The following is an 11,396-nucleotide window of genomic DNA, read 5'->3' as shown; positions in this document are numbered from 1 at the left end:
GAAATCCTTCAAAAGGGAACAGTTCTAGTTGCTACTTAAACACCAAAAGCAGCAAGTTTATTACATGGAATGGATGTGCTACAATTTTCTCTCTAACAAAGGGTCCAATAAATATTATCTCTTCATAATCTACAGTAGAATGTAGAAGTATTTGTGGGCGGCCCGGTGGCTAGCACTGCTGCCTCACAGCGCCTGAGACCCGGGTTCAATTCCCGACTCAGGCGACTGACTGTGGAGTTTGCACATTCTCCCCGTGTTTGCGTGGGTTTCCTCCGGGTGCTCCGGTTTCCTCCCACAGTCCAAAGATGTGCGGGTCAGGTGAATTGGCCATGCTAAATCGCCCGTAGTGTTAGGTATGGGGTAAATGTAGGGGTATGGGTGGGTTGCGCTTCAGCGGGTCAGTGTGGACTTGTTGGGCCAAAGGGCCTGTTTCCACGCTGTGAGTAATCTAATCTAAAAAAAAGCTTTGTGAATGACATGAGGTTTATTCCATGATAAATTTAAATATTAGGTTCAAGGTTGGCATTTGTTTTCCAGCATTGTGATTTCTGCTCACTTTACCATTTGCTAAGATGAAAATTAAAAATGAATAATGCTAAAAAAAATCTCTGAAATCCCAATGACTGAACATTGTAGGACAATATTTAACTTACACAATAATACATCTTTGAACACCACTAAGTTGCACACCACACAGCATTATCAGAAAGAACTTTTAATAGTCAGCTGTACAGTCAAAAATTGCCTTCATATCTAATGTAAAAATGTTTTCATTTTATAAGAGCAACCATCATCCTTCCAAAGGCAATCCATTCAACATAACTTGAAGTTCCAGTTTTGAAAGAAATACAAATTGCAAAGGTTTAAACAATTAATTTTACATAATTTATGGCTCACTCAAAATGCAATACATTAGTCATTAAATTTTGTTTCTTAATAGTTCAAGTAACTTTTTTTTTACAATTTACTGGATTCAAAATTTAGATAATACATAACTGAGCTATATTTTTGTTTGGAGGAAAAAAGGGGTTCAGCATTGATGTCACTGAGTTAATGCAAAATGTAAATTCTTCTTTGCATTCACAAAGCTTTCTTTTTCAGTAAAATTCTGAATTCATCCTTTTCATGTTTCATTCTGGTTGAGATAGACGTATTCAGTTTAACCAAGGATTCCAGTATTTAACAGGTATTAGTACATACGCTGCTTCACATCATTGCAGACTACTTTCTTCGTCTCAGACATTATTATAATATTGTTCTGAACTCATCAAAGATGAAACTAGGGACATGTGCTTCCACAACCTGTCAAGGAAAGTACAACAATGCTGATCAATTGTTTATGTGAACTGCTGTACATAATACCAATTTAGCCTACCAGAATAATTTAGGAAGGAGAACCTGGCCAGCAAGTCCTCATTGTTTTCCTACATACCAGAGAGCCGGGTTCAAATCCCGCCTCAGGCGACTGACTGTGTGGAGTTTGCATGTTCTCCCCATGTCTGCGTGGGTTTCCTCCGGGTGCTCCGGTTTCCTCCCACAGTCCACAATCAGGTGAATTGGCCATGCTAAATTGCCCGTAGTGTTAGGTAAGGGGTAAGTGTAGGGGTATGGGTGGGTTGCGCTTCGGCGGGTCGGTGTGGACTTGTTGGGCCAAAGGGCCTGTTTCCACACAGTAAGTAATCTAATCTAATCATTTGTTGCCTTCCTTTAGATAGCTAAGATAGTTCTGAACATGGAATACATTTTTTGTTGCACTGGAAACCAGGCTCAAAAAAGAAATCTATCCATGCCAGCTGCATTGTGGAATTCCACAGTTAAATGACAATGATCTCAACCTGGTGTAGTATAACTCCTTCCTGTTGAATTGTAATATTAAATGTTAAGCAACATTTCTCTACCTTTCTGGGTAATTTTGTGTAATAAACATAATTCTCCAAGAACATCAAGGCAGCCACAGCATCAGCAGGCATTTCTGGGATTTTCTGACTATATAAACAGAAGAGGAAAAAAAATAAGACACCCTGGAGTTAATTATTGCACATTTAAATCATAGCAATAAAGTCTATTAGTGTCAGCTTGAGGCTGATACTTGAAAACGTATTTTGTTTAAGCCTCAACTGTCCTGCCTTTAAGGAAACAAAGAACAATCAGAAATTTTAGCCATTCAACTGTTTGATTAAAATTTATCAGTCTGCCAGCACCAGCCTTTGCCCAACCCAAATGATTCTTACCTAGTAGTGCATTGCTCCACTATGGAGCGAACAAACTGGCCAATTAAGGCCAGAAAAAGCTCTGTGTAACGTGAGTGGAATTGCTTCAACAGAGTGACAAGTCCAACAACCAGAGGTGGCCAATCTGTGGGATCCGTGGACTTCTTACACACCATGCCTGCATGCAGAAGACAATATATTGCAACAATCAAACTATCCTAATGCTTTTAGAGTTAATTATTTGCAACTTGAAACAGACGTTTCTTATTTTCTTCTCGGTTACAAGATGTACTAAATACTATTTACAGATACTGGAACCAAAGACAATGTGCGATAGATTTTATTTTAAAACGGCCCATCTCCAGCCAACTCACTTGAGCAGCAAGTTGTACTGTTGGCATCATTTTGCATCCATAACACAACAGAACCAGAACCTAAGGTAGGGTAGCTGTCGCAAAACAGGAACTCATCATCCACTGTTGCTTCCTCTCCCTGATGACTGCCCCTCTCTGTACTGGCCACTTAGTTAATATTCCTTGATTTAATTACACATCATTGCCAGCTGAGGGAACAGACAAATTGAAATACTTTTAACTTCTGACAATATTGTTCTTATATAGGATTGCTAGATGTTGTCCAGTTAGTTAGTTAACAGTGTTCATGCTGATCACCTTTGTGGCAATAGAAATTAAAAAGAAAATCATTATAATGATCTTCCCTGAGAGAATAGATTGTTGATGTTCCATTTTGAGAACAAATGGTCTTTGTAGTTGATGTGTATGATTACCAAAGGGAACCATCTACTTTTTTTTCCCTTCAGTTTAATTCCATATGTCATAAAACATGGGCAGTCAATAGTTTTCCTTTCTTTGGTTATGAATTTTGAGGGAATCATTACAAGAATACTGGTGTGTTTCCCACATTAATTAATGCAGACCTGCACAGCATGTCTTCAGATCACTACAATCCTATTTGTATGTAATTTATTACATAATTATCATGGAAATTAAAAGTATTATTTTAGAAAGATAAGTCACTGTAGTCATCAAGACTTCAGTATCTCTTTTCCAGTCAATTTCACTGTCACAATAGAACACAAGTTCATTATATGAATCAGATGTATTTACCCAACTCAAGCGGATCATCACCTAGAAATTCTGATATGAAGTTGGTGGGGCAGGGGAGGGAGAGATATTAAATGTTATACATTCACTTCAACAAATATGGTTGATTTATTTGCACAAAATGCAGAAATTAACTACAATTAGTAGCAAGAATCCCACATTCTATTAGACACAGTAATCTCACATTCAATGTTCAGTCGCACAAGCAAAACACATCAGTTACAATTACTTGTTGTGTGTGTGGCTTTATTTCTGCCTTAATTTCATATGTTCCACATCTAGATGCTGTGACATCAGTAACGTAGTTCATATCTGTTGTTGAAAGTGGGATCACTAAGGATATGACATTTGGAACCTGCACAGAAGAATTTTAGTTGAAACAGGAACACAGCAAGTTGCTGCTGCAACAGTTCTGTTGCCGCATTTTGGCAACTAGATCATTCAAGGGTCACTGCACAATGAAAAATCTTAGTTCACGAATCACTTCTTTTAGCATCATGGAAAAGAATCATGATGCAACATGGCAGAGCAATCAAGTATTTGCAATAGAAGACACAAAGAAGGCAAGAGCCAAAAGCAAATAAATGAATCAAACATTGCATGAAAGCAATTGTGAGCCTGTACCCATCTTCATCTTCTCATTAGTTATGGCACGACACTGAAGTGGATTGAACAAAATCTCACTTTACACATTTTTTTTATTGCCAGTTTTCAATTGTAGTTTCTATAATTCACACTTCAAATTCTTAAATTTGGCAAATTTACAAGAAAAGGTACAGATACTTGATGCTGGAGATCTGAATCAAACAAAAACAAAATGGGCTGACAGGTAAGGCCGATGAACTCAGGATGTGGATAGGTACGTAGGACTGGAATATTACAGCCATTACAGAAACATAGCTAAGGGTCATAACATTTACAGAAACATAACAGGATCTGGACCAGATGGGCCAATGGGCTGAGAAGTGGCAGATGGAGTTTAATTCAGATAAATGTGAGGTGCTGCATTTTGGGAAAGCAAATCTTAGCAGGACTTAGACATGTAATGGTGGGGTTCTAGGGAGTGTTGCTGAACAGAGACACCTTGGAGTCACAGGTAGACAGGACAGTGAAAGCTGCTTTTGGCTCACAGGCTTTCACCAGTCAGGACATTGAGTATCAAAGTTGCCAAGTTATGTTGCAGTTGTACGGGACATTGGTGAGGCAGCACATGGAGTTCAGTTTTGGAACACCTGGCCATAGGAAGGATGTTTTTAAACTTGAAAGAGTGCAGAAGAAATTTGCAAGAACGTTGCCAGGAGTTATAGGGACAGGTTGGACAAGCTAGGACATTTTTCTTTAGAGCATAGGAGACTGAAGGGAAATCTTATGTCAGTATATAAGATCATAAGAGGCATGGATAGGGTAAATGCACTCAGTTTTTTTCCCAGGTTGGGGAATCGCAGACTAGAGGGCATAGTTTGAGGTTAGAAGGGCAAGAATAAAAAGGGAACCTTAAGGACAACTTTTTTAACACAGAGGGTGGTACATGTATGGAATGAGCTGCTGGCAGAAGTTGTTAAGGTGGGTACATTAATAAAATTTAAAAGGCATTTAGACAAATACATGAATAGGAAAGGTTTAGAAGGATATGGGCCAAGTGCAAGAAAATGGTATTAGCATAGGTGGATATTTTTGGTCTGCATGGACTAGTTTGGGCCAAAGTCCTGTCTCTGTACTGTACGACTGACTCTATAAAATACTGGAGAATTTGCAATTCTGATGAAGAGTCACTGGGCCTGAAATGTTGACTCTGTTTTCCTTTCCACAGATGCTGTCAGACCTGGTGAGCTTCTCCAGCACTTTCTGCTTTTGCTTGTTGCAAATATTTGATATTTGGGATGAGACAGTACCAGAAAGCTCTTAGGAGATTTTGAAGACACTCTACAACTATTCAAATGTCTCCGTCTTTCACATTGTATTTCTTAGATATTGTGTTGATCTTCAATTCTGTTTTCTTAGTTTTATAGTGTGTGTGAACTGTGCACCTACTCGAGTGGAATGATTTCTGGACTTCGTACTTCTTTCAGGCCTCCACACCTCGATGCAAATGTTGTTTGGAATCAAAAAATTATATCTCCCTCTGGTAATTTGATCGTCATTTTGGGCTGCTTCACAGGATTCAACTGATTGGAATGAAGGATCTAAGTTGCACACTACCAGTTACAGCTCAAAAAGGGAAAATTTGAACGTATATGCTGCAAGCAGATGAGTGACATTAGATAGAGTATTTTATGTGGGTTTAAGCACTGACAATAGACCTGGCCCATTTCTGTGCTATAACATTTGGATGCTATAAAATTGGTCATAACTTCAAATGACAAATACATCCATTCTCAGAAAGAAGAACAGAGAATTGAATCCAGCCTCTGATGGAGCATTTCCCATTATCCAGGAGGAAAACAAAACCATGCAATCACCCATCTTCCCCTGAAACACATAGCAGCATCAGATCAGGTTGAGATTGAATAGAAGGGAGACAGCACAATATATTTACTTTAAAAATACATTAAAGGAAGGACAAGTAATCAACAATAAAAAAAAAATCAGTTATCAAAACATATGTTTCTTGTTTGTGTAAAGTGTTCAAATCACAGATGTCATATCTCTATTGTTAGTATTATAAAAGCTGAAGCAATTTCACCGGTTGTGTTACCTTGGTTCTTAATATATTGCACTTTTGGCAACTGAGAAATCAGAAACAGAAAATTCACTACTGGAAAATATGGCAGTCTCTTCGTGGTAATGTAGATCTAGAAATAATAAAAAAAACTTAGTAAGAATACAGTTCATTCAAAGGACAGTTTAGATCTCAACTGACATCTTTCCCCACTAAGGATTTTGCAGGTCTGTTCCTGATGGTACACAACCAGCCAAAGTTTCAAATTTTAAATCCAACTGTGGAAAATTATGGTGGGATTCAAAGGCATCATAAAAATCCAATCAGGTCATGAATACTCTAAGTGAGAGGACTTAAGAGTCATAGAGATGTACAGCATGAAAACAAACCTTTCGGTCCAACCCGTCCATGCCGACCAGATATCACAACCCAATTTAGTCCCACCTGCCAGCACCTGGCTCTTATCCCTCCAAACCCTTCCTATTCATATATCCATCCAAATGCCTTTTAAATGTTGCAATTATACAAGCTTCTACCACTTCCTCTGGCAGCTCATTCTATACATGTACCACCCTCTATGTGAAAAAATTGCCCTGTAGGTCTCTTATATCTTTCCCCACTCACCCTAAACCTATGCCTTCTAGTTCTGGACTCCCCAACTCCAGGGAAAAGATTTTGCCTATTTACCTATCCATGCCCCTCAAAGTTTTGTAAACCTCTATAAGGTCACCCCTCAGTCTCCAACTTAGTAGCACTACATAGTTGAATAAGGAATTTCAAACCCATCTCAGGGCAGATATTTCTAAAATATTTCAGCAAGGGTCTCCTCTGCATCATGCACATCCCAAGCATACACTAACAGATTACCAAACGCCTTATTCACTATCCTATCTACCTGCGACTCCACTTTCAAAGAGCTATGAACCTGCACTCCAAGGTGTCTCTGTTCATAAAATACACATATTGCAGACCTTAATGCGTAGGCTATTCATTTCACTCTTCAAGATGTGTTGGTGGAATGTGCTAACTGCAAGGCTGCTACATGAAATAAATCTGATTAAGTTGCAACCTTGTTCCAAATGGACTTGGGGGAATACTGGGGGGAAAAAAAACTAGTGCGATCAGCAAAATACATTAGCCCAAAAATCAACAACTCAGGAAGAGGCCATAACAATAAATCATGTAGCGATTTGACATGTTATATGTTATTCCAGTTACCTTTGGACAAAGCAGTGGTAGGTTAAATCTCTATCTAAAAATAAACAGTCATACTTGATGCAGGTAATGGCTACAAAAATGTATTAAATTACTCAGCTGCATCTTGACAGGCACAATGTGGGATAGTTCACAACATGAACAAAGCAAAACTTGAAAAACCTCAGGTCAGGCACTACCCTTGAAGAGAGAGTTGATATTTCTGGTTGATAATGTTCTCCCAATTCTGATGAAGGATTTCCAGCATTCACGTTTCCCCAAGATAGCTCGAGTATGTCAGAGTCAGATGTACAGCATGGAAATAGACCCTTCAGTCCAACCCGTCCATGCCAACCAGATATCCCAACCCAATCTTGTCCCAATGGCCAGCACCCGGCCCATATCTCTCCAAACCTTGCTTATTCGTATATCCATCCAAATGCCTCTTAAATGTTGCAATTGTACCAGCCTCCACCACATCCTCTGGCAGCTCATTCCATACACGTACCACCGTCTGCGTGAAAATGTTGCCCTAGAGGTCTCTTTTATATCTTTCCCCTCCCACCCTAAACCTATGCCCTCTAGTTCTGGATTCTCCGACCCCAGGGAAAAGACTTTGCCTATTTATCCTATCCATGCCCCTCATAATTTTGTAAGCCTCTATAAGGTCACCCCTCAGCCTCCAACGCTCCAGGGAAAACAGCCCCAGCTTGTTCAGCCTCTCCCTGTAGCTTAGATCCTCCAACCCTGGCAATATCCTTGTAAATCTTTTCTGCACCCTTTCAAGTTTCACAACATCTTTCCGATAGGAAGGAGACCAGAATTGCATGCAATATTCCAACAGTGGCCTAACCAACGTCCTTGTACAGCCGCAACATGACCTCCCAACTCCTGTACTCAATACTCTGACCAATAAAGGAAAGCATACCAAACGCCTTATTCACTATCCTATCTACCTGCGACTCCACTTTCAAAGAGCTATGAACCTGCACTCCAAGGTGTCTCTGTTCAGCAACACTCCCTAGAACCCTACCATTACATGTCTAATTCCTGCTAAGATTTGTTTTCCCAAAATGCAGCACCTCGCATTTATCCGAATTAAACTCCATCTGTCACTTCTCAGCCCATTGGCCCATCTGGTCCAGATCCTGTTGTAATTGGAGGTAAACCTGTTCACTGTCCACTACGCCTCCAATTTTGGTGTCATCTGCAAACTTACTAACTGTACCTCTTATGCTCGCAACCAAATCATTTATGTAAATGACAAAATGTAGAGGACCCAGCACCGATCCTTGTGGCACTCCACTGGTCACAGGCCTCCAGTCTGAAAAACAACCCTCCACCGCCACCCTCCGTCTTTTACCTTTCAACCAATTCTGTATCCAAATGGCTATTCTCCCTGTATTCCGTGAGATCTAACCTTGCTAATCAGTCTCCCATGGGGAACTTTGTCAAACACCTTACTGAAGTCCATATAGATCACATCTACTGCTCTGCCCTCATCAGTCCTCTGTGTTACTTCTTCAAAAAACTCAATCAAGTTTGAGAGACATGATTTCCCACACACAAAGCCATGTTAACTATCCCTAATCAGTCTCTGCCTTTCCAAATGCATGTATGTCCTGTCCCTCAGGATTCCCTCCAACAAAGTGGGTGACACAGTGGTTAGCACTGCTGCCTCACAGTGCCAGGGACCCGGGTTCAATTCCCGCCTCAGGCAACTGACTGTGTGGAGTTTGCACATTCTCCCAGTGTCTGCGTGGGTTTCCTCCAGGTGTTCTGGTTTCCTCCCACAGTCCAAAAATGTGCAGGTTAGGTGAATTGGCCATGCTAAATTGCCCATATAGTTACGTGAAGGGGTAAATGTAGATGAATGGGTCTGGGTGGTTTGCTCTTCAGAGAGTCGATGTGGACTTGTTGGGCTGATGGGCCTGTTTCCATACTGTAAGTAATCTAATCTAACTTGCCCACCACTGAGGTGAGGCTCACCAGTCTATAGTTCCCTGGCTTGTCTTTACCGCCTTTTTAAACAGTGGCACCACATTTGCCAATAGTCTTCTGGCACCTCACCTGTGACTATTGATGATACAAATATCTCAGCAAGAGGCCCAGCAATCACTTCTCTAGCTTCCCACAGAGTTCTCATTGTTAAAGGAGTTAGGATTATATCACAAATTTTGTTGGAACACTATTAATCACCTACATCTTTGAACATCAAGTCTTGATGAATAGTGGCACCAATTAATGCTTTCAAACTAATCTCATCACCAATGCTGGTTGGGCCATCATGTAACTGATCAATCGGTGCTGGTAAGTAAAAGTGCTGTGATACTGAACTGTGTTGGCAAGGAAGATCCCAGGTTTCAACTTTCAGTCTGCAACAAGTAATCAAACGCCAGCTGAAGCAATAACTAAGGGTCAAAGCTGGTCCCCAAATCCTCTTACCAAGGAAGGAGAAAAGTTAATATGACTAAGAACAAGTATTAAGAAAGGGGAGGAGGGTGACAGCGAGTGAGTGTGCATAATATCGTGGCTCAGCCTGAATATCCCACAGTTGAATGGTTTTCTGGCATTCAGGCTCCAGGAATAGTTCAAAGAATAACTAATTGGTGGAGATACCCCACTGGTGTACATGTGGAGGATGGGGATGATTGGAAAAAATGCTGGGGAATGGAATGGAGTGAGAATGATACCAAAAACAGAAATGAAGAAAAGACGTTGTATATAACTATTTGTTAGTAACATGCAAAGAAACACTTAAAAGCACAAATAATATCAGGGTGACACCAGAATGACTAATATTTCTAAAACACTTCAATAAAAAAGGTACAAAAGAAGAAGCCTGCTCTAGGAACACACATGCAACAGAGCCTATCATTGATTAACCCAAATGGTACTGGTTAGACTACAGAGGCTAAGTAACAACTTACCCTCTGTAGTCTAACCGGTTACAACTCAGAACTGTTCTAAAGGGTCACTGGACCTGAAACATTCTCTCCACAAATGCTGCCAAACCTGCTGAAGTTTTTCAACAAATTCTGTTTTTCTCTGATTTCCAGCATCTGCAATTCTCTGGGTATTTTCTTAAACAGAGATTAAGTGCTGAGGTTAGAAACTGAACTGATCACGAATAGTGATCATATTCTAGTATTTCATAATGCAACTTAAGTTGTATGTTACATTTCTTTTTCAGTCTGTAAATGACAAAGTATTGCTCCTCCCAAACCTACCTTATTAAGAGGGTTATGAATGCCAGCAGCCTCCATGTAAGCTGTGATTTCATAAAGTAATGTGTTATCATCTTTAGGGTAAGGTAATGTAGGATCCTGATAGTGTGCTTCAACATCAGCCAACAGAGATCTGAACAGAAAACATCATACTGTAGGTTACAGAAAGATTCTAAAATATACAGCTTATCTTGAAAACAACGTTTTTAAATATTGTTCCCCTTTCGGATGATACAAGGTTAAATTAACCCTCACTCCGCCTATACAAGTGGACATAAAACATTCCATGGCACAATGCAAACAGGAGTTGGAGATTGCCCCAGTGACCTGGACAATATTAATCTTTCACATAAACCAACAAAATGAGTTATTATATGGAATACTGTTGATTATGAGATTATCAGAGAAAAAACTGGTTATGTTTGCCTACCATGAGGGACTACACAAATTAAGTTTGGCTGGAACTTCGAAGGCTTATGGAAGATCTGATTGAAACTTTAAAGATATTGAGGGGAACAGAGAGTCAGCAGAACCTATTTTTATTGGTTAGTGTGTCTTGGAGACAATAGGGACGGGCAGGTGTAGAGAACATATTCTGAACCAAGGAAGGACTTGCATTTAGATAACACTGTTTGCAACCACAAAGTGCTTTACAACGAATGAAGTATTTTTGAAGCTCGAACCTGATATAATGCAAGAAACGTAGCAACTAGTTTCAGCTCAATAAGGTCCCACAGACAGAATGTGATAATGAACAGATAATATTAATTGAGGGATAAATAATTGGTCAGAACTCTGGGGAAACCCTCAGCTCTCCTTCAAAATAGTGTTCTTGTATCTTTGACATCCACCCAAGCAAACAGTTGTAGCTTTCATTTAACATTTGATTTCAAAATGATATCTCCAACAGTGCAGTGCTCCCTCAGTATTGAACTGGAATTTCAGCCTTGATTTTTGTGCTCAGGACCTGGGTTAGGATGTA

The 11,396-nt window shown here is 39.9% G+C and overlaps 1 protein-coding gene across 1 annotated transcript in view; it reads right to left on the bottom strand.

Annotated features, from left to right (window-relative positions):
* Nucleotides 1–699: 699 nt before the first annotated feature.
* Nucleotides 700–11,396, bottom strand: part of washc5 (WASH complex subunit 5) — a 65,273-nt gene continuing 54,576 nt past the window's right edge. Inside the window, exons 24-28 of the mRNA XM_060823193.1 lie at nt 10,418–10,547; nt 6,030–6,126; nt 2,232–2,388; nt 1,899–1,986; nt 700–1,302 (exon numbers count right to left, since the gene is read on the bottom strand). Coding sequence (XP_060679176.1) covers nt 1,246–1,302; nt 1,899–1,986; nt 2,232–2,388; nt 6,030–6,126; nt 10,418–10,547 — 529 coding nt within the window. The 3' untranslated portion in view covers nt 700–1,245. The remainder of the gene's footprint in view (nt 1,303–1,898; nt 1,987–2,231; nt 2,389–6,029; nt 6,127–10,417; nt 10,548–11,396) is intronic.

This window comes from Hemiscyllium ocellatum, chromosome 4 (genome assembly GCF_020745735.1).
Source record: "Hemiscyllium ocellatum isolate sHemOce1 chromosome 4, sHemOce1.pat.X.cur, whole genome shotgun sequence".
In the NCBI taxonomy this organism is placed as follows: Eukaryota; Metazoa; Chordata; class Chondrichthyes; order Orectolobiformes; family Hemiscylliidae; genus Hemiscyllium; species Hemiscyllium ocellatum.
This window is presented reverse-complemented; position numbering and strand designations above follow the sequence as displayed.